General features: G+C 34.5%; 1 protein-coding gene across 4 annotated transcripts in view; it reads right to left on the minus strand.

Moving 5' to 3' along the window:
- The window catches only part of LOC145674429 (pickpocket protein 28-like), a 216,180-nt gene that overhangs the window by 169,723 nt on the left and 21,134 nt on the right, over positions 1 to 25,323 (minus strand). For all 4 annotated transcript variants that reach the window (XM_081744475.1, XM_081744476.1, XM_081744478.1 and 1 more), the window contains exon 2: positions 11,459 to 11,590. In XM_081744475.1, coding sequence (XP_081600601.1) covers positions 11,459 to 11,590 — 132 coding nt within the window. The remainder of the gene's footprint in view (positions 1 to 11,458; positions 11,591 to 25,323) is intronic.

A 25,323-nucleotide genomic window follows, 5' to 3' on the forward strand; every position in this document is an offset into this window, starting at 1 on the left:
ATGTTCCCTTTTAAATTTGGGAATTATCAAATAACAAAATTCGGTAAACGTTTTCTAGGACCCATTGGTGTCCCTCTTATGGCCAAATATTCAAAATTTAAAGGTTATTGACCGGCTTTATTATTGAATAAGTACAGGATTTATTACTTTTTTCATAAGACACAGGTGTGTTTGTGTACCAATCTTAAATTTTGGGAGGGGGTACATTTCTTATTGTCATATCAATAATTGGTAATTGTTCTTAGAATTGGGTGGTATCTCTTTCTTTGGGTAAATCATTGTCAAATATGAGTATGATCACGTGATCAGTTATTGACCTATGATGGGATTAGGAGCCCAGGACATTGGTACATTTAAACTTTATAGGATAATTTGAGAATGCGTCATTGGTATTGATTATTACAGCCAAATATAAACGTAAGCAATACGATGTACCACGTGATTGACCTTGATGAGGTAGTGTACAGGGATACATAGCTAACCTTATTGAATCTTATGACTCATAGTCTTAAGGAAATACATGCTACAACACTGGCAAAGTTATTGTTGATGCAATTTGATTGGTGGATCACTATCTTTCGTGCAATCTGATTGGCTGATCACTATCTTTCGGGCAATCTGATTGGTTGCTGATGTTCAAATCTTTGCTGCATTCAGTTTTAAGTTTTGTTTAACATTTAAAAATCTTGGTTTCGTTCAACATTTTGCACTCACTGATAAATATGATCAAAACCGTTTATTTGTTAATCGAATAGTTAAAAACCGGATAAAGTTTGACGGTTAACCGTGAAACGTAAATTTTTTTGTTTGAAAGTTTTTGTTTGAAAACTCTTGTTTCAAATTTGTTTGAATTTTTTTGAAAACCGTTTATTTGTTAATCGAATAGTTAAAAAACCGGATAAAGTTTGACGGTTAACCGTGAAACGTAAAATTTTTAGTTTGAATTTTTTGTTTGAAACTTTGCTTGAAAATTCTTGCTTTCAAATTTTTGTTTGAATTTTTTGTTTCAGAATTTTGTTTGAAATTTCTTTGACAACTTTTGTTTCAATTTTTTGTTTCAGAATTTTGTTTGAAATTTCTTTGACAACTTTTGTTTCAAAATTTTTTGTTTAAAAATTTTTCGTTTGAAATTTAAAAAAATTTTTGTATCAAAATTTTGTTTAAAATTTTTGTTTGAAATTTTTCGTTTCCAAATTTTTTGTTTGAAATTTTTTGTTTCAAAATTTTGTTTGAATTTTTTTGTTTAAAATTTTTTGTTGAAATTTTTTGTTTGAATTTTTTCGTTTCCAAGTTTTTCCGTTTCAAAATTTTTTTTTCAAAATTTTGTTTCAAAGATTTTTGTTCGAAATATTTGTTTGTTTGAAATTATTGTTTGGAAAATTTTGGTTTGACATCTTTTAAGTTTGTGCACTCATTAGTAAAGAACCGGAACTGTTTAGAACTAAAACCTCTGGCAACATTGTGGTGCACGTCAGAACATGATAATGCAACGACATCGGTTTTGCATCATCGTTCGAGTTAGTATTCATGATAACGTCATCATGGCTACTTGTCTGCAGTTTCTAAATACGCGTGATGTGATGAAATCATTTACCAAGATTACTGATTTACAACAGAATGTACCTTATAGAATCTTAGCTAGCCAAATGATTTGGATTAAGAATCGTAGTGAAGCTTGAAAATGATAAGAATATAATTTTACCAGCAAGATATTTACCCATGGAACCATCAAAACAAGAGGAACTGCTGCGTTTCTTAAATACTGGATCTGTATCTTTATGTTACAAAGGATTCTTGGGTCGAAGTCATCAGTACACAGCCGGATTCGTCAGCAATTGTGATTCAAACGTCAGCACATTAGACATAGTTGTATGAATGTGGTTGGTCGGCATGACGTCTGTAACTGTGTTGAAATCATGAATCAGCACATTCGACATCAGCAATAACTATAAACCAGCAAATACAGTGTCATCCCACGAAATCATTTGAGCAAGTGCTTTTCAGGAGGAAAGATGTGTACTTCTAACGATAAAGAGTTCATCTTCGCAAGCTATTATCCAATAAACAAAACATGTGATGATTGGTATCAGTGCTAGAACATTTGAACCAGTGATTCGATTGGGCAAAGCAGAACAATTTGGTGTACAACTGACCTATGAAGAATGGCACGAATCGACCAAATGAATGATGAGCTAAATGTGACCATAGTCAAATCATTAGGCTCAAATCATGAAGTGGTCCTCGAAGAGAAGATGGTGCTGTTACGTAAAAAGAGTACATTCCATGTCCCTCGCAACATGGTGTATCTAACACAAACTGAATGGAACAAATTTATCAACGTATTTCAGTGTGTTAAACATGCAGTGGAAGTGTGTAACAAAACAAGTATATTCCTGAAAAAGTACTATTTTGAAAAATGTGTTATGCATATTGTACAACATGTATCTAGATATTGTGATGGTTGTTCGTGGGTGCATACCTGTATTGATAAACAGTTTATTTGTGATCAAATGGACATTGAGTTTCCACCAATTGATATTGCAATAGACCTTAAAAGACTTCAATTGGAATTAAAATTATATGCTAAAGACAAACTAGTGCACGAAGTTCAAAATACATTGTATCGACAATATCCAGAACCACTATCTGGTATGGATGTATGTGGAGTGTAATAAAATGATCCATTTCAATGAAGTGTTTTTTTTTCATTTCAAGTACAACCCCATGTACTGACGTGCACCACAATGTTGCCAGAGGTTTTAGTTCTAACAGTTCCGGTTCTTTACTAATGAGTGCACAAACTTAAAAGATGTCAAACCAAAATTTTCCAAACAATAATTTCAAACAAACAAATATTTCGAACAAAAATCTTTGAAACAAAATTTTGAAAAAAAAAATTTTTGAAACGGAAAAACTTGGAAACGAAAAAATTCAAACAAAAAATTTCAACAAAAAATTTTAAACAAAAAAATTCAAACAAAATTTTGAAACAAAAAATTTCAAACAAAAAATTTGGAAACGAAAAATTTCAAACAAAAATTTTAAACAAAATTTTGATACAAAAATTTTTTTAAATTTCAAACGAAAAATTTTTAAACAAAAAATTTTGAAACAAAAGTTGTCAAAGAAATTTCAAACAAAATTCTGAAACAAAAAATTGAAACAAAAGTTGTCAAAGAAATTTCAAACAAAATTCTGAAACAAAAAATTCAAACAAAAATTTGAAAGCAAGAATTTTCAAGCAAAGTTTCAAACAAAAAATTCAAACTAAAAATTTTACGTTTCACGGTTAACCGTCAAACTTTATCCGGTTTTTTAACTATTCGATTAACAAATAAACGGTTTTCAAAAAAATTCAAACAAATTTGAAACAAGAGTTTTCAAACAAAAACTTTCAAACAAAAAAATTTTACGTTTCACGGTTAACCGTCAAACTTTATCCGGTTTTTAACTATTCGATTAACAAATAAACGGTTTTGATCATATTTATCAGTGAGTGCAAAATGTTGAACGAAACCAAGATTTTTAAATGTTAAACAAAACTTAAAACTGAATGCAGCAAAGATTTGAACATCAGCAACCAATCAGATTGCCCGAAAGATAGTGATCAGCCAATCAGATTGCACGAAAGATAGTGATCCACCAATCAAATTGCATCAACAATAACTTTGCCAGTGTTGTAGCATGTATTTCCTTAAGACTATGAGTCATAAGATTCAATAAGGTTAGCTATGTATCCCTGTACACTACCTCATCAAGGTCAATCACGTGGTACATCGTATTGCTTACGTTTATATTTGGCTGTAATAATCAATACCAATGACGCATTCTCAAATTATCCTATAAAGTTTAAATGTACCAATGTCCTGGGCTCCTAATCCCATCATAGGTCAATAACTGATCACGTGATCATACTCATATTTGACAATGATTTACCCAAAGAAAGAGATACCACCCAATTCTAAGAACAATTACCAATTATTGATATGACAATAAGAAATGTACCCCCTCCCAAAATTTAAGATTGGTACACAAACACACCTGTGTCTTATGAAAAAAGTAATAAATCCTGTACTTATTCAATAATAAAGCCGGTCAATAACCTTTAAATTTTGAATATTTGGCCATAAGAGGGACACCAATGGGTCCTAGAAAACGTTTACCGAATTTTGTTATTTGATAATTCCCAAATTTAAAAGGGAACATAAACATATGAAGGTAATAAACCTCTGTACATATCCATATAACGCGTTAAAACCTTATAAGACGGGGTCAATAACCTCCAAAATTTGATTTTTGGTAGTTCTTTACCCATGAAAGGGAACGATGTGGACCATCCAAATTTATAGTGGTACATATTGAGGTCCTGTACTATGATACCAAATGCTTATATTAAACAATTTCTAAAACCGAGTGGATGAGCCAAGATACCCCTCCCAAATTTTTAAAGTATGCGTCAATGTACCCATGTCTTATGATAGGAAATGAACCCATATACATGTCCATATAACCATATAACGTAATAGAACATCATCAAAGGGGAAGAATTGGGCCAGAAACCAAACACATGGTACAACATATTGCTTATGTTTATATTTTAGCAATTTTTTACCCATGAAAGAGAACAAGATGGACCATCCAAATTTATCATGATACATGTTGAGGCATGTACTATGATACCGAATCCCCTCCCTCGGGTGCATCAATGTACACATGTCTTATAATAGGAAATGGACCAATACATACATGGCCATATAACCATATAAGGTAATAGGACCTCATCCAAGGGGATAAATTGAGCCAAAACCAAACACGTGGTTGTACTAAAATTTGGCAATTTCGTACCCATGAAAGGAAACGAGGTGAATCATCCAAATTTATACTAATCTATATTAGGGTCCTATACTATAATACCAAACATGTAAAAGGGGCAATTTCCAAAATTAAAGGGGTGGGCCAAAGTACCCCTCCAGGGTGCACAAATGTACCTATGTCTTATGATAGGAAATGAATCCCCATACGTGACCATATAACGATATAAGGTAATAGGACTTCATCCAATGGAATAAATTAGGTAAAAAAACGAAACACGTGGTACAACGTATTGCTTACGTTTATATTTTGGCAATTTTGTACCCCTAAACGGGAACGAGTTTATAGTAATATATATTAGGGTCCTATACTATTATACCAAATGTTTAAATTGGGCAATTTCCAAAATTTAAGGGGTGGGCCAAGGTACCTCTACCGGGGTGCATTAATATACCCATGTTTTATGAAAGGTAATGAACCCTGTATACGCCCATATAACCATATAGGATAATAACACCTCATCAAAGGCGATAAATTAGGTCAAAAGTCCAAACACGTGGTTGTACTAAAATTTTGGCAATTTGGTACCCCTAAAAGGGAACGAGGTGGACCACCCAAATTTATAGTAATATATATTAGGGTCCTATACTATTATACCAAATGTGTAAAATGGGCAATTTCTAAAATTGAAGGGGTGGGCCAAGGTACCCCTCCCAAATTTTTCAAGGGGTGCACCAATATACCCATGTCTTATGATAGGAAATAGACCCCTATACATAACCATATAACTATATAATGTAGTAGGACCTCATCCAAGGGGATAAATGGGCCAAAAGAACAAACACGTGGTACAACGTATTGCTTACGTTTATATTTTTGACAATTTTATACCCCTAAAAGGGAACGAGGTGGACCATCCAAATTTATCATAATACATATTAGGGTCCTATACTATAATACCCAATGTTTAAATTGGTCAATTTCCAAAATTTAAGGGGTGGGCCAAGGTACCCCTCCCAAATTTTTCAAGGGGTGCATTAATGTACCCATGTCTTATGAAAGGTAATGGACACCTGTATACGCCCATATAACCATATAAGGTAATAGGACCTCATCAACGGGGATAAAATCGACCAAAAACCAAACACGTGGTACTACGTATTGCTTACGTTTATATTTTGGCAATTTTGTACCCCTAAAAGGGAACGAGGTGGACCATCCAAATTTATCATAATACATATTAGGGTCCTGTACTATAATACCAAATGTTTAAATTGGGCAATTTCTAAAATTTAAGGGGTGGGCCAAGGTACCCCTCCCAAATTTTTAAAGGGGTGCACCAATGTACCCATATCTTATGAAAGATAATAGACTCCTGTATACGCTCATATAACTATATAGGGTAATAACACCTCATCAAAGGTGATAAATTACGTCAAAAACCCCCGAAATTTGAATTTTTGGCAATTTTTTACCCATGAAAGGGAACGACATAGACACCCAATACTGATAGAGGTACATACTATGGTCCTAGGCTACCACACCAAATTTTTAGATTTGGCAATTTCCAAAATTTAAGGGGTGGGCCAAGGTACTCTTCCCAAATTTTTCAAGGGGTGCACCAATGTACCCATGTCTTATGATAGATAATGGACCCCTATACATGACCATATAACTATATAAGGTAATAGGACCTCATCCAAGGAGATAAATTAGGTCGAAAACCAAACACGTGGTATAACGTATTGCTTACGTTTATATTTTGGCAATTTTGTACCCCTAGAAGGAAACAAGGTGGACCGCCCAAATTTATCACGATACATATTAGGGTCCTATACTATAATACCCAATGTTTAAATTGGGCAATTTCCAAAATTTAAGGGGTGGGCCAAGGTACCCCTCCCAAAAATTTCAAGGGGTGCATTAATATACCCATATGTTATGAAAGGGAATGGACCCCTGTATACGCTCATATAACTATATAGGGTAATAACACCTCATCAAAGGGGATAAATTAGGTCCAAAACCCCCGAAATTTAAATTTTTGGCAATTTTTTACCCATGAAAGGGAACGACATAGACACCCAATACTGATAGATGTACATACTATGGTCCTAGGCTACCATACCAAATTTTTAGATTTGGCAATTTCCAAAATTTAAGGGGGGTGGTCCTATGTACCCCTGCCAAAATTTAGGGGGTGGGCCATGGTACCCCTGCCAAAATTTAGAGGGGGTGGTCCTAAGTACCCCTAGGTCATTGACCCTGGGCCAGGTCATTGACCTTTCACCCTGGTCGTAAAAGAGAGTGAGGATGAGTCATTCGGCCATAACGGGGGGACTACTACTCACGAAGACCGACAGCAACAATTGTTTGATTTCTGCTATTTGAATGCAACGTGGCAAGAAGTGGATAACGCCAACCAATCAGAACTGTTTTTTTTTTTTTTTTTTTTTTTTACTCTCCTGAGCTAGTCCTCTTGTATTGACTAACTTATGCCTTGCACATTACTAGCTTGATCATGAAAGAGAACATACAAGGCCCCGGACGGGAATGGTTTAATTTTAAATTACTGTATCATAAAAGATGCGCCTCCTGGGATAAGGAAGTCCCATTTATTGCAGATAACTGTCCAAGATAAAATATAAATCACATAATTTGAGATTCTTTCTCAGACTTATTCATTCTGTAAAATTTAAGAGCGCACTTCAACTTTTTTTTTCACTTTGAGAACACTGTTAACGACCATGTGACACAGATTGCAATCATAAAATTAGTCGTAAAAAAACACATGAATGACTATACACATTTAACTGCCTATGAGAATTTACTTCTTAACGCCTCACAGAAAATGCCTAATACTGTTACATTCGTAGATAAAAAAGGTCGCCTGGAAATAAGATTTCGATATATGATTACCGCTAAACTACAATAGAAGTGTAGTGTCTTTAAAAACCTCTATATTGCCTAAAGAGAGTAATGTTTCTGCTATCGAAGTACCGTTATTTGTAATACACGTGAAGAAAAGTTCTAGGTTACAATTTTATACATTTAGAAATGTTGAAAACAGGTTTAGAAAATTATCACTAGTTGTTTTGAACATTACTTTCATACTGTATCCCAGAGGAATGCAACAAATATTGTTTAAATAGTCTACTATACATACACACACACACACAATTATGTGTGTTATATATATGTGGTTTAGCATTTATCTTAATAGCAAAGTCCTAAACTAATCAACAAAAACTCTGAAACATTGTACCATGCAAATATCAGCGGCGGGACATTGTTTGACGTACGTAGCTCCACGTGTTAAGGGACAGTATTATCTTACATTTCTGAACGACGTGCTCTCTGAACTCCTGGAAGGTATTCCATTGGTATTACGTAGGTAAATGTGGTTTCGGCATAATGGTGGAGCTATACCCTTCACTGTAGAAATTCGTGAGTACCTCCACAAGATATTTGGAGAGTGATGGATCAATCGCGGCTGGCCAGTGGTTTGGCCTGCGCTCACCAGACTTGCCGCCTCTGGACACTTTTCTTTAGGGTTCCATGAAGGAGCTTGTTTATGAGATCTCAGTGGAGACTGGAAATTCTCGCAGCTGCAAGAGAAATACGTGAAATGTCAGGCATATTTTAAAGAGTTCGTCAGAATCTGCACAGAAGATAGGTATAAAGTATTCTAATGTCGATGGATGTCATTTCGAGCAGTTTTCTTAATGTGTCATAGATTACGTTGTGATGCAGGGTGATTATACTTCAATGGTGTGTTTTTCTACTGTTTTGTCCTCAGGATAGTTACGAACCGATGTCATAGTTGCTTTTGTGGAACTTTTAACTTCCTGGCAATCAAAAGTCCATGCCGTTGTTGATTTCTTTGCGGTTTTTGGGCTCCGAAAATTAAGAACCCATGTCATTGTTGCTTTTCTGCGGTTTTAGGCCTTCGGACAAAAAAGAATGATATGACACCCTTTAAACGTAGTGAATAGGCATTCCTCTAAGAGTGCCACAACCACTGACTGACTTGGAGGCGAACGAATGCACGAAGCAAACAAGTTTGAAGAGTCTTGATGGTTTATACATAGAAGCGATTTGACGTAAAAAGATGGACGGGAAGCTGCTTAATAATTGAATGTTTGCAAGACCTTCGATGTAGCAGTCAAAACACAAGTTGCAAAGGAGCAGAAGTGCCATTGAGCATATGTAAGAAGTGTTTTAAATATACAGTATATAACGTATTCCACTACACTGTGAATACCGAAATTATCGCAAAAACTTCGGTTTCACGAAGACATGGTTAGAATTGTAATAGCATTTATTAACTTTTTATTTTATTATACGTATAAGACTCTAATATACTTAAACAAATCACAGTTTAATGTTGAAAACTGTAGAATTGCGCCGCTTCGATTTGCATTCTGTCTGTTCGTCTAGCTCTAGAGATATACTCGTAATTTTCTCTCGAATCATCTCTTCGCTTTTTGTGTGTTCGTGCCCTCAATCTCTACACAACGTACAACTCACATTCCTCATATTCTTGCCTCAATTTATATACATATCAACGATGTAAACACTGTTCTATAAAGGGTGGCCACATTCTTTATTGATGTTTAGAGGCAAACATTTTCTAAACCCAACTAAGGGTATCTTCGGAAAACATTAAACCAAAGTTGCTGGTTCGAACTTCCAAGCCAGCCTTAGCAATCGGGAAAACTTGTACAGATATTATATTTAAAAGAAGAAAAAATATAAGTCATGTTGCAATGGTATTAAGTGTAGAAAAAAGTAACATTCATTAAAGTACTTAATGATACAATGTTTCGAAACTATGTATTCAAATGCTCATTTTGCGATTTTGATTTCCATACCTAAAAGAATATTCATATATGTAAAAAAAAAAAAAAAAAAAGGGAAAGGAAAGACATAATTCTCGCATGCTTAGTAAAATAAAAGTCAAAGAAGAACAAAAACAATGTTTGCAATAATGTGAATGTCATTGTCTTGCAAATCCAGTTATATTTAATTAGAAGGAGCTCGCGTAGAGTGGTCATGTTAGTTCAATGGTAAACCATTGGAGTTCAAATCGTAAGGTCGTGAGTTTGGTTCCCATTTGGATCAATTTTTGCATGAAATTCTATTTTCCGCAATGCCTGAAAAATTACATTAAAATACATCAGTCGTATTCATATAATCATTTCAGAACATAAGTTATTATTATGTTTAAAATATAACATCTGGGATATAGTAGGTGTTCAAAAAACCTCAGTATAATATGTGTGAACGTTAAATACAAATTAAGAAAATCGTGTAATAGCAACAAATAAGTTACGTAGTATATTTTCAGCCATTTGTCATATAGAGGTTACTTTTCAATATTCTCATTACAGCATGTCGTTTAAGTTTTTGATATATATTCCAAAAAGTAAAGACGGTATAAACAAAGAACATTCAAAGTCGGATCGTACTTCCAGACAATGCCTTGGGAGACATGGGTTCGATTCCCGGAGGGAGCTCATGTGGTTCGGATTCCACGTTAATCAGTAAAGTTCCGTCTCATATAGTCTCTTTGCTGCAAAAAACGTTAAACTCAAAATCAACTCAACGTGGTTTCAGACAAAACTTTCAATAGCCCCAAAATGCTCACAAGAAATACCTGATCGCCAAAGGTTACGTGAAGAGAGAAATTGTCTTTATGAACCATGCCAGAATATACATGAAACTATGCATGCCTTTACATAGGGTATCATTTCAATACTCTGATATCCTTTTGTGATATGGAAGTGTTGATGCCTTGGTCGCTCTCTCTCTCTCTCTCTCTCTCTCTCTCTCTCTCTCTCTCTCTCTCTCTCTCTGTGTATGTGTGTGCGTGTGTGCATCTGTATTTATATATATAGAATTTGATGTATGTGTGTGTGTGTTATAACAAAATTCTGATATGTCTAGAGCAATTTTGACCACATTTCTTACAGTCTGGAAAAGAGTACTATGAGTTTAACTATATGAGTGGGATACATATAAAATATCCTAGAAAACGATGGATACTAGTGTCGAATCCATAGTTTCGCTGTCGCTTAGGCAAATAGTTACACTTTCAATTCCGCTTAACTCCAATTAATCTACCATTAGCACCCAAGGTGGTTACGTAGGGACGTCAAAATATAAAAACCGACCGATATTAGTGTCGAGTCGTAAGTTTTCAGCGTCGCTAAGTTAAAAGCAGTGAGTTATAATGGAAGAAAACACACTTAAGTTGTAATCAAGGTATGTTACTCATGGGAATTTTTCGACAGAGATTGTAGGGACATTTTTAGATAGAAACTAGGTACTTAAATAGCAACGCAACGTTTTTTACCTATATGATTTATTATATTCCATCTTTAAATGCTTTTGCAGTAGGATAATTTGTGGAGATTTGATTGAATAGCGAGATTTATATATAAAATTGTGACCAAATGAAAATGCACAAGTAAAATCCCCAAATTATCCCTACTAGTTTAACTAATCAACTTAATTACCACTATTCGTAAATAAACTATTAGTACAAATTGTTCAAGCATTAGTACTATCAGTCGACCAAAGAGACACCGAGGTAACCTAATAGTATCTTTATTTAGCAAAGTAATGTATGTACTGTTCTTACCTCTTGTATATAATTGGTGGTATTTTCACAGAGTTCGTTTCTGTCACTACAATGCTGAAGATTTTCACTTTCTGCAGTCAGTTCTTTGTGTATTATGACTGACTTCTTATCCAGGTCCAAATTGACTTCCATCTGTGAAAGAATTTAAATTCTCAATATTAGCTTCTTGCTTTTCTGTCATGGTTCCTGCTAAAAACAGGGAAAACAACTGGGATTAAAACTAACGTGCGAACTGGTAACAGTGGTTAACAGAAAATTAGTAAGATCAAAATCTAGGGTTCCAGCAAAGATGAAATACTATTTTTACCAAAGATATTGTAAATTCTTTTTTCAATGGCTTTCATCATACAACATGGTAAGACGGTTCGATGTATGAGAAGTTAATATTACGAAGGTAGAATTTTTATATTGTTTTGTGTTTAATAAATGCTTATGAACAGTTTTGTAAGATCCCCAAAGTTTTGATTCTGAGCGAAGTTAGCTTGGTTTCACAATTATATTTTAATACGTGTTTCTAGTTCGAATTGAAGGTTGATGAATGAAATCTTAAAGCGTCTATCCGTGATATTTTGGAAGCAGTATTGCCAAATAAAAATCTAGGTTCCAGCAATTTATTAAATTAATTTCCCTACCTTTCTAGGAAAGAACTGTAAGGAAAATAATGTAGGAGAAATATGTTACGCACTTTTCGTCACAAAAACTTGGAATACCTTCATGAGTCCAAGTTTTCAAGATGCGCCAAACTCTTTCAAATTCCCTTATATTTACTTACGGGAATTATTATTATTATTACTAGCTGAACCTGCGCTCTCTACACAGCGCATCATTGGCATATGAGCATAAATCTCCTTATCATTCCTTACAACATCTGTATGTCCCTTTACACACACAAGTGAAAGACATATTGGTTTAAAAAAACCCAAGGGGTATCATAAAGGGGAGACTTTTTTCGATTATTTTTTCTCAATATCTCGCATCGTTTGCAAGATTTGAGCCTGCTTCCGGCTGGAGTTTCTAATTCATGTATGACCAGTGTTTTCTTTCTTCTTGCATGCAGTATGTAATAAGCAAATACATTACATACACAATTAATTATAGTGTCAGTTATATGTGGTGTTCATTCGGCAAAACACTCCGAAAAAAAAAAAAAGGTTCATCTTAGACTGGAGAAATGGTTACCCTTCCTTTTCGATAATTATTTGCCCATGAAACAAACGCCTGAGACATATACAACCTCTATATACAACAGTGTGGTGTTGGAATGTATAATGCTTAAGATGTGGTGCATTAGTTTTTTTTTTTTTTAATTTCAACACTTCCAATGTGCCCGTAAAAATGTAATAAAGAAATAGTTTCCATGTTTTTTAAATATTCAGTTAGAACTGGACAATCTACATGAAATTTGCAATAGATCAGTGAAAACATCATCTTTCTAGAGCCTGTAGTTTCCGAGATCTCATTGTCGAAAGGATTGCCCACAAACATATAAACGTAGTTTGAGAGAGCTCCAAAGATGGCAGCACAATTCATTTGCATTTATTTCGGAAAAGGCTTCTTAAAGGCAAAGGCCTTTGAACAATAATTTAAAAGGATAAACTTTGTGAAAAATATTTCTTTAAGTAATTTATTTAAAGTACAGTCTTTTAAAAATATTTGTTTTTGTTATAAACGTGAAATCACAAGTAACCGTAAATGAAGGGTATTAAAGCTAAGGTTATAGGTTAGAGCTCGGCCGCTCTTAATTTATACTGTAGCATTTTAATAGATAGATTAAACTCTGTAAAATAAGAACTTAATTAAGTCTATAGCTGCCAGGAAAGTGTGCATTTGTGGCTAGCATACAGTTTCGTAATAACGCTATTTCTCTCTAAACTGACGCGCTTTTGTTCAAATTCAGAATTGCATCCAACAAATTGTGTGCATCTTCCTATGAATCGAAATTCTGCAGTGTTTCTTTTCTTGAGAGAGAGAGAGTTTATAGGTGAAGATGCATGATCTTTGTTTAAAAAGTTGTCACCAACTGTTCAAGTCACTCGAATTCTCAGTTAGCTTGGTTATGTCTTTTGTGCCGTATTCTTCCAAACATTCTTTGATCGACCTGAGAATCAGAACAAAAAGAGTGCTGCAAAACACGAGTAGAATACTTCTACTGAAAGTAATCTTACATTGTATGTTGTGGTAGTATTTTTGAAATTAATAATTGACTTTGAAACAATGTTGAGGCTGTGCTATATGCTTAATTATGATAGTTCTGGTAACTCAACCATTTTAAATATGGACAATGGTGCCAACTAGATAATTGTATTTCTATTGAATTTGTCGAATAGTGAATGTGTTGGACTAACCTTTGTGGATTTTTTCGACAGCTGTTTCTTTAGAATTATTTGAATTTAAAATTAAATTTGATTTTGCCAGAGTATTGTACTTAAAAACTAACCGAAAAGTAGATATTGTATAGAAATTAAATGTAATTTAGATTTATTGAAAAAATAAACTATCAAATCTTGTGCTAAATTTCTCCAGAATAGCATTTTGTTAGAAATGCTTGAAAATTTTGAGATATGTGAAACATAGTGAATAGCCTTTTGGTACCATAAATTCAATATCAATAGAGCTGATGTACATATTAATGCTGCTGTTATATGAACCTTTTCAATAAAAAAATATGATGTATCTTTGTGAAGTTGATTAGTAATTCATGTATATTGCAATTGTTAATGAGCGAGTGTGTGAACGCATAGTAGCATCAAATGTTAAGTAATTCGCATTTTCAAAAAAATATTTGCCATTGTGCATTGTTATTTAATGTTCGTAATTACCTTACTTTTCATCGAGTTTTGATAAATTTGGATTTAGGTTTCGATAATTTTGATAATTCGTCAAAAATGTCAGTATCGGATATTTGAAAAAACTGGTTGTGAATACCGAATACGATTCGGACTCTTGTCTCCTGTTGTTGCTGATCCAAATAATCCAAAATTGAAAAATACTTATAAACCTAGTAACTCTGAGAATAATCATAGTAATGGATTAAACTCGAAGAAAAATTCTAGAGATTTATTTGCTGATTCTCTAGTTTTTTCTGTAGATATTTCCTTGGATCTTAGGGACTCGGACAATGTTATATCGTTGAATAGTGATAGCAACGCAGATCATAATTGTGATTCACAAAATTGTAAACATAAAAAAAATGTTGATGGTCTTAACATGAAAACATAGGAAGCAAATAGTGATAAACATCCTACTGATTTTAAATAAGTTGTGAATGCATTACACGCCAATTCTTCAACGCAGACAAATTTTGTGGAATTGAAAACAGGACAAAAATAAATATGGGACAAGTGATCCAGAATGTAAATCACATTTGCTTTCCAATTTTCAAGCTAAACTTCCTTCTACATTTATAAATTTAGAAATCACTTATCGTAGACCTTAAATCCGAAAATTCCGAGTGGAAATCATTGTGGGATCCCTGACAGATGATATTTATAGTCATGAAAGAATTCTACATAAACTATGTGAACAATCACCATAATAGTCAAACTTCTAGGACTGGTTTAAGAGTTTCTAATACTAATAAACTACCTTTGGAACCACAAATTCCTAAAAATTCTAAAATTAACCACATTTTTTGAAGTCCTGAGTATATTGAGTGGTGGTGGAATTTTGTGAAAATAACGAATAATGTACAGTTCGAAGCATCGAAAATGTTACGAAAAGCTCTAGTCCAACTTAGGAACAAACTCTTGCGGCGTGTGGTTATGCATTCCGAAATACACTTCTCATCGACTAGCCACTTGAGGTATTCAACCCAACTCACCCCCTCCTCCACATCTCCTTGTCTAAAGCGGTGTGTGACGTGATGTACGCTTTCCATTCAGACGGAAAAGCAGAAACCAGTTTACATGGTTTATCGCTTTAAAACCGTCTCTTTCATTCGTTTGTACTGAAATGCCTTTTCTAGAGCCTGAATAAAACAAAACGTCACAAAATTTTCCCATAGCTTCATAAACACCTTTATTTGCATTCTTTTCTTTCTTCAAAGGTTGAATATCACATCAACCGAGGAAGGTCCTTCTTGTGAAATCTATGGAAATTGTTATTCATGGCAGTAGGTTTTGTGCTTTTTAAAGTCTGTAATGCGCGTACAGAGCTCTAAAATCTACTGACAGAAAGGAGTGTTATTCATTTCTTGTCAGTAATTGCAAGCAAATGTTCCAGTTGGCGTCATTTGGGCAGGCCAGAAGGGTGTAATTGCCCCCTCCCTTGAGCTTGAGAAATAAATATTGTTTGATCACATGTATAGTAATATAATAAAAAAGTTCGATCCCAGCTCGCGCCAACAAACTTTGTGGTGGACAAATACCGTGAGCGTGATTTCTCCCGTTAACTCCCACGTTTTCATTCCACCATTTCCTTCGTTGTTTATCGTCACTGTCTCCTTTATCCTACCCCACAGAGCACTCACATTTGGTTTCGAGAGTCGAAGGTTTAATCCCAAGCCATATGAGTTCATGGACGACATTGAGAAAGGACGCGAGGTGTCTAACATATTCGAATACATTAAGATGTCTGTTCCTAGTTTCACGGCCGGGACATTTCAGTCCTAAGGATAATGGTGACTCCCAAATCCACCACGCTCACAAACACCACCCCTAAGGTTCGTTAACATCATTTACTTTGACACTTCGTGGAGGAATATAAGTTTTCCTTGTCTGGATTTCGAACCACCAATCTTACTGCAGTATTCTGTATATGTGCCTTAGCTCATTAGCTAAGTTGATATTCCTAAGGTTGATGGTGGTCCCAAACCCACCACGCATATCCTTATCCCTAAAGTTCCTTAATATCATTTTCCTTGACACCTCGCGCCAAGTTCCAGTGTCCCTTTCAGATACAGTGGCCAAGGAACTTGGCTCATCCACCCTCATCTCAACACTCTTTGAGGCTGACGAACTTGGCTGCACTTTTTGCACCTCTGGTGTTTTTGTTCATATTTCACTTCTTTTTGTAGTTCACCATATCAATATCGTATATTGGAATTCTCAATTGTGCCATAGTGTTGGATTTAAATTTAAAATTGTACATTTTTAAAGGAGTCAAAGTGTCACATACAACATTAGTTCCCAAGGGCTCTCCCACCGGGAATCGAACCCAAGACCTGTACAAGAAAGGCGCACATGATAGCCGGTAGAACAGGGAGAGGATTTATTCTATCAAACATCTGTCAGAGCGTTATGTCCAAACGAGATTCCAGTTCATTTACCCGAACTACAAAATCACGATCGCTAACATCTCATTTTTCATTACCCAAATACGAAGAGTATAAACAGGGCCCAAAACCCTTGATGCTGAATCCTCGCTGCTACATCACCAGACATAGCTGGTGTTTCAATATACCTAGTTGTTCTCTACCTTTTCACATTGCGAAATTACGGAGTTCATTACATGACGCGCATGTGGCGCAGTTTCATGCTGCCTCGGGTTTTCCTTCCAATGATACACACCTTTCAAATAGCTTGTAAACTTAATAATGTTTGCCACCAACATATCCTAACTGTATATAATGCCACATGAACTGGCATAAATTAAAGGTGTGCTTCCGGTTGACGTGGAAAGTTGAAATGATGAAGAGGGATGAATTTTCCCATGTTATTTAAATGGGTCTTTTTTTGACATATAATCTCATGTTTTAGGAACTTGGAATTGGAATAAAAAATTGAAATTAGGTAGTACTAATGAAAACGTACAAGCATACCGAAGTAAATCAGTAAAAATAAACAATTCCAACTTTAAAGTGGTTTTCTGGGGAACTGAAAAATCTTTCCCATGGTACGCATTTATATGGGGCACCTTTTACAGCCCAAAATTATACGGCACTTCCTGTAAAGCTACAATGATTAAATTTGACGTGATTGTAGTTTTTCGGAACTAACCGACAAAAAAATTGCCAAAAGTGAATATTTTTAATTTTTAGAGAGTCTAAAGGGTAGATGAAGAAATTCCCCATGCTATTTAAATAGGTCTTTTTTTTTGGACAAATAATCTCATATTTTAGGTACTTGAAATTGGAATACAAACGTGAAATTCTGTTTGCTTCAACGTTTTTGTTAGTATTGCCTAAGTAAGTCAGTAAAAATGAAAATATCCAAATTTAGAGTGGTTTTATGGGGAAGAGAAAAGCCTTTTCCATGTTATTTAGATTGGATGTCTTCTAAACCCCAAAATGTTTAGGCACTTCCGGTAGGGCTAGAATGATGAAATTTGGCACGACTGTATCCTCCCGGGACAAACCAACAGGAAAATAGCTAAAATTTAATATTTTTAATTTTTAAGCAGTCTAAAGGAAGATGAAGAAATCACCATGTTATTTAAATAGGCGTTATCCTGGAATGCAAAATCTTATCTTTTAGATAGTTGAAGTAGGAAAAGAAACTTGAAATTCGGGAATTGTAAGCTTAAGAGGTGTGAGGAAGTAGGACGAGCAAAGGCGAGGGTGTGGGGGCGAACCCCCGAAGGGCAAATTCAGGAAATATGAAGAGCAACTGGCACGAAATTCACTGTTGATGAAAAGGCTGATACGTACGAGATTCTCACACTGTTCACAGATAGAGACACGAAATATCAAGAACATTTTTAGATAACGACTGTGGTAACTATAATATAACTCTGGTACCAATATATTTACGAAATCGGTTACATTTTTGTTGCTAGTCTCACATAAATTCGAACAATTGGATTTCTCATTTCTTCGAAAACTTCATTAATTTTAAACATTCTCACCTTTACATTATCTTACTTATCAAATTAATTTCAATATCTATTTAATACCAATGACTGCAATAAAGGAAAAATATTCATCGAAAAGAGACAAAATATTGGTTTTCCTTGTCTGTGTTTCCAACCACGAAAATTATGGCAGTATGTACGTGTCTTAGCTCACGTTTTTAAAAGTTAACTGATTCACAGAACGTGCCTCATTAACTTGCTTAACTACTTATTACTAGCTTTCACTTATTTTACTCGCACACTGAGAAAAATGTATGTGGCGTACGTAAAAACGTTGGTTACATGTGTAAATCCTGTAGTTTTTGGACTTAACGTACACTAAACCTATAACTGAAAAAGTATAATTTAAACATACTTTCCGTATAAGTGTTCCGAATAAACGTACTTTCCATACGAACGAAAAGGCTGTATGTAGGCGGCCAGGATCTCACATACAGATGGCCGTATGTAACATAGCTGACGTACGTAATGTACGGAAGACTGTTAGATGTCAGACATCCTGCAACGATATTGTGTGAACATCTAAGCGGGAAAGAGGGCAGTGCGTATGTAACATATGGATAACGTATGTTAAGTATAGCCAATACACCAGCGAGGAGGGCACCAACTCGACCACTCAGACGATTGACAACATTATCACTATGCACATGATGTGTTCAATAACGGAATCGCTCCCGATTTCTGATTGTAAGGACAGTTTTTTTTTTGCTAATGAACAAATTTCCGTAGCAAATTCCTCAAATTTCATTTTCAAGCCGTTATAAGGTACCTTTATGGAGAGTTTCGCATCTTTATCTCATTAAGAAGTACCTAATGGCTATAGACAGTTTTTCGCCCATAAAAATTCCCATAGTACATTCCTTAAATTTGGAACCTTTATTTACACAGGTCATTACATAAGGTAGTTACCATTATGCAGAGTTTCAATTCTCTATCTCATTTGGAAGCACCTAATCAATGAAGAGTGAGTAAATGAACCGATCTCTGTTTAACTAAGGACAATTTTTCGCCCATAGAAAATTCCATAGCACATTCCTTAAATTTCGGATATTTTTCATATTCAAACCATTATAAGCTACCTTCGTGTAGACATTCACATCTTCATCTCATTGGGAAGTACCTAATGGCTACGGACAATTTTTCGTCTATAAAAAAAAATTCCATAGCACATTCGTCACATTTCGGACTTTTTCCATACTCAGGTCATTATAAGATACCTTTATGTAGAGTTTCAAGACTTATCTCATTGGAAATACAAAATCAATGTGATGAGCAAGTGAGTGAACCGATTTCTGCTTGACTAAGGACAGTTTTCACCCATAAAAGTTTTCCATAGCACTTCCTTAAATTTCAGACATTTTCCATACTCAAATCATTATATGGTACCTTTATGCACAGCTTCACATTGGAAACTAACAAATCAGTGTGATGAGTGACTGTATGAACCGTGCTTTGCTAAGGACAGTTTTTCGCCCATGAAAAATTTCCAATAGCACATTCCTCACATTTCGGAATTTTTTCACACTTAAGCCATTATAAGGTACAGTACCTTTATGCAGAGTTTCACGTCTCTATCTCATTGGAAAGTACCTAATCAGTTTGATGAGTGAGAAGACGAACATATTTATGTTTAGCTAAGGACAGTTTCTCGCCCATAAAAAATCCCATAGCACATTAATCACATTTCGGACTTTTTCTGTACTCTAGTCATTATAGGGTGCTTCTATGCAAAGTTTCACGTCTATACCTCATTGGGAATTACCTAATCAATTTGATGATTGAGAGAATGAAATGATTTCTACTTGGCTAAGAACAGTTTTTCGCCAATAAAAAATTCTTATAACACATGCCACACATTTCGGAATTTTTCTATGCTCAAGTCATTATAGGGTAACTCTTTGCCAAGTTTCACGTTTCTATCTCATTGGGAAGTATCTAATTAATTTGATGAGGGAGAGAATGAACCGATTTGTGTTTGACTAAGGACAGTTTTTTGCCCATAAATAACTCCCATAGCAAATTCCTCACATTTCGGACTTTTTCTATATTCAAGTCAATAAAGTGTACCTTTATGCAGAGTTTCACGTCTCTATCCCATTGGGAAGTACCTAATCAATTTGATGAGTGAGTCAGTGAGCCTGAAAACTGCATATTTCGGGGGTCCAGTACTCGAATATGGTTGAAGGTAGGAATGTGAGATTTGGCATATGAGTACATCTGTGAGATATGTCCTTACATTCTAAATTTCATGTTTCTATCCTTAAAAGAATCGTTTTCACAAAGCCTCGAAATCGGCGATTTTACCCAAAACTCTTGTTCGTGTATAATATGCTTACAGCAGTGCAGGCCAGTTTTCATTTTCTTCGCGGAACTTGGCTGCCATGCACTGCCGTGCATGTTGATATAAGGCGTACATTAAAATCAGTGACTGAATGAAGTAGTATAAAGGATTTTTTGGATCAGGAGCCACAAAATTTTTGAACGGAGTTTTTATACTTTTTTAGGAATAAGCACATCATACTAAGTAAATTGTTACTTTTGGTTTGGGCACACACTTTGTAATTCTCAAAATATGGGACGTACAATAAAGTGATTGATTGAAGGAAATATATTGAATTTTGTGGATTTAAAAGTAACAAGAATTGACGAAATTCGAATCTAAGACCATCACTAAACCAGAAATTCGAACCTAGGACCTAGGGAAAAATGCCGTTCACTAAATCCTCATCTGACAAGCCACGACGTGAACATAAGCATTTCTAAGTTATGAATTTGGATATATTACAGTAAGTTGCATATATTACAGTAAAAATGGGATTTTTATTACCGTCCGACTGTCGTCGTTGTGCAAACATTCAGCATAATATGACGTAGGAAAATAAATTATATTAAGGTAGTAGGACTTAATATCAACATTGAAACATCGTAAGTTAAAGAAGAGCATATAATAATAAATATCATATTTGATATAATTTCGTCTTAAACTAGGTGTTACTATATTTACTTCAAAATTGAGTTTCTCGTTTACACAGTATTATCGTAGCTAGCAGAAAAAATAAAAAGAATGATTGGGATTCGAACCTAAGACCATCCAAGTAGGAATCCCCTATACCAAACATTCATGTAACAGACAACGAAGCAAAGTATTTGGCACTATTTTATCATATAGTTCTATCAAGTATCACTTTATGAACACAATAGGAATAAATTTTACCGACTTAGAAAGTCTTCCTGAACAAGTAGAATTCATTATACACCATATAACTAAGCTACAAGAGGCATGTGTCCCATCTGAACGACGAATCAAACGAGCCAAGGTTCGGAATATCCCATTCTAGTAGGTAAAGGAAAAGTATGTGACAGGCTACGTAGAGTTCTCCGTGGCTGAATGGATCAAGTCATGGATCGATAACTAAAAGCTTCGTGGTTCGAAATCCGGCTCGGAAGCTAAAGATTTTCTTAAATTCTTAATTCACCAGATCTGAAGATCTTTCTCTCCCTTTGTAATCATCTGATGCTCTAAAAAGAGTTCATCATAATTCAACAACTGCCTAATGTGATCGTCGCTGGTCGGAACCTTTCCTTCTGCTGCTTCACAAAGTCACAACTTTCGTCATAATATGGACACTGTCCGATCATTTTTTCTCCAATTCTAAACTTGTATATGTAAATCATTCCTTTCTGCCTCCATATTTGAATTACCACTCACTCCCTCTCTCTCTCTCTCTCTCTCTCTCTCTCTCTCTATATATATATATATATATATATATATATATATATATATATATATATATATATATATATATATATATATATCTTTCTCAATGTCGTCCATGAGCTCATGTGGCTTGGGATTAAACCTTCGACTCTCGAAACCAAATGTAAGCGCTCTGTGGGGTAGGATAAAGGAGACAGTGACGATAAACAATGAAGAAAATTGTGGAATGAAAACGTAGGAGTTAACGGGAGAAATCACGCTCATGGTATTTGTCCACCACAAAGTTTGTTGGCGCGAGCTGGGATCGAACTTTTTTATTATATTACTATACATGTGATCAAACGATATGTATTTCTCAAGCTCAAGGGAGGGGGCAATTACACCCTTCTGACCTGCCCAAATGACGCTAACTGGAACATTTGCTTGCAATTACTAACAAAAAATGAATAACACTCCTTTCTGTCAGTAGATTTTAGAGCTCTGTACCCGAAGTACAGACTTTGGAAAGCAAAAAACCTAGTGCCATGATTAACAATTTCCATAGATTTCACAAGGAGAATCTTCCTAGGTTGATGTGATATTCAGCCTTTGAAGAAGGGAAAGAATGCAATTAAAGGTGTTTATGAAGCTATGGAAACATTTTGTGATGTTTTGTTTTATTCAGGCTCTAGAAAAGGCATTTCAGAACAAACGAATGAAAGAGACGGTTTTAAAGCGATAAACCATGTAAACTGGTTTCTGCTTTTCCGTCTGAATGGTAAGCGTACATTACGTCACACACCGCTTTAGGCAAGGAGATGTGGAGGAGGGGGTGAGTTGGGTTGAATACCTCAAGTGGCTAGTCGATGAGAAGTGTATTTCGGAATGCATAACCACACGGCGCAAGAGTTTGTTCCTAAGTTGGACTTAAACTTTACGTAACATTTTCGATGCTTCGAACAGTACATTATTCGTTATTTCCACAAACTCCAACACCACTCAAAATACTCAGACTTCTCAAGAAATGTGGTTAATTTTAGAATTTTTAGGAATTTGGGTTCCAAAGGTAGTTTATTAGTATTAGAAACTTTTAAACCAGTCCTAGAAGTTTGACTATTATGGTGATTGTTCACATAGCTTATGTAGAATTCTTTGATGAATATAAATATCATCTGTCACGGATCCTACAATGATTTCCACTTGGAATTTTCGGATTCAAAGTCAACAATAAGTGATTTCTAAATTTATAAATGTAGAACGAAGTTTAGCTTGAAAATTTAAAAGCAAAGGTGATTTACATTCTGGATCACTAGTCCCATATTTATTTTTGTCCTGTTTTCAATTCCACAAAATTTGTCTGCGTTGAAAAAATTGGCGTGTAATGCATTAACAACTCATTTAGAATCAGTAGGATGTTTATCACTATTTGCTTCCGATGTTTTCATGTTAAGACCATCAACATTTTTTTTTTATGTTTACAATTTTGTGAATCACAATTATGATCTGCGTTGCTATCACTATTCAACAATATAACATTGTCCGAGTCTCTAAGATCCAAGGAAATATCTACAGAAGAAACTAGAGAATCAGCAAATAAATCTAGAATTTTTCTCCGAGTTTAATCCATTACTATTACTATTGTGCGAGTTACTAGGTGTATAAGTATTTTTTTTAGTTTGGATTATTTGGATCAGCAACAACAGGAGACAAGAGTCCGAATCGTATTCGGTATTCACAACCAGTTTTTCAAATATCCGATACTGACATTTTTCACGAATTTTCAAAATTATCAAAACATAAATCCAAAACAAAAATCGACGAAAAGGTAAGGTAATTACGAACATTAAATAACAATGCACAATAGCAAATATTTTTGAAAATACGAATTACTTAAGATTTGATGCTACTATGCGTTCACACACTCGCTCATTAAAAATTGCAATATACATGAATTACTAATCAACTTCACAAAGATACAGGGTATTTTTTTATTGAAAAGTTTCATATAACAGCAGCATTAATATGTGCATCAGCTCTACTGGTATTGAATTTATGGTACCAAAAGGCTATTCAAGTTTCAAAAATCTCAAATTTTTCAAGCATTTGTAGCAAAAAGCTATTCTGGAGATATTTAGCACAAGATTTGATAGTTTACTTTTTTCAATAAATCTAAATTACTTTAATTTCTATACAATATCTACTTTTCAGTTAGTATTTAAGTACAATACTCTGGCAACATCAAATTTAATTTTAAATTCAAGTAATTGTAAAAAAAAACAGATTTCGAAAAAATCCACAAAGATTAATCCAACACATTCACTATTCGACAAATTCAATACAAATAAAATTATCTAATTGGTGCCAAATTTCTCAAAAGTAAAAACCCCACGTTGAGCGGGTTTGCATATCCAGGCTCCTAACTATGAAAACATTTACGATCACTCCAAGCCCAATCATTTCACAGATTCAACCTGTTGTATATAAGTTATTAGGACGTAAAATTGAACATAATTTATACGAAAAAGACTTTTATGCATTGCAAGACCTGTAACTGCCAAATATTCACCACAAACTTATAGTAGTATCGACATAAACAAACAGAAGTGTGAAGCAGAAAACTACTTTACCCAAAAGTCAAGAGATGCACTGAAGACATACGAACTGGTCGAGCGGTTTGGGTCTCTAGTCTATCAATTACAAGTTTATGTATTCAAACCCTGAAGGGAGTATTCGTTTTGTTTTTTTTTGTTTTGTTTTTTTAAAGTGTGTTCCTATTTTCATCAGAGGACTGAGAACATTTCTTTAAATAAATCTTTGGCAACTACTTTTCTCTCAAATTCGGTTAGAAGGAAACATTATATGAATTGCAAATCTAAAATCCACAGCTGAGAACAAAATATGTTCAATATTTCATTATCATCCTTTGATTTGTAATGAAAAACTAATTATAAGCATTGACGATTTCAGAAGATTTTCCCTCGGTAATGGTCAATATATGAATGAGAGAAAACTGATAAAACATTATTAGTCCACTTTGAGCATAATCGAAGGTAACTTATGGCCACGAAGGGGGAAATTTATGTCGGCAGAGTCTCAAATTCTCCCACAGGTCATGCCCTGAAATTATCACTGTTTGAAAGGTTTCCTTAACAAATAGAATATTACATTTATTTTTCATTCTACGTTTTGAAATGGAAAAATCATAATTTTAAAGTGAATTATAATACGATAAGCATAAATATTTATAGAACTAATGAAGTAAATATTCTTGTGTAAGTTATCGATTTCTAATCGGATTAAAACTCGAATATTCGTTTGCATCGCACTTTAAAGTAAATCCTCTCTATATATAGTTCTTACTGGAAAGTGTGTTTAACTC

This window comes from Thermobia domestica, chromosome 17 (assembly GCF_964235325.1).
Source record: "Thermobia domestica chromosome 17, izTheDome1.hap1.1, whole genome shotgun sequence".
In the NCBI taxonomy this organism is placed as follows: domain Eukaryota; kingdom Metazoa; phylum Arthropoda; class Insecta; order Zygentoma; family Lepismatidae; genus Thermobia; species Thermobia domestica.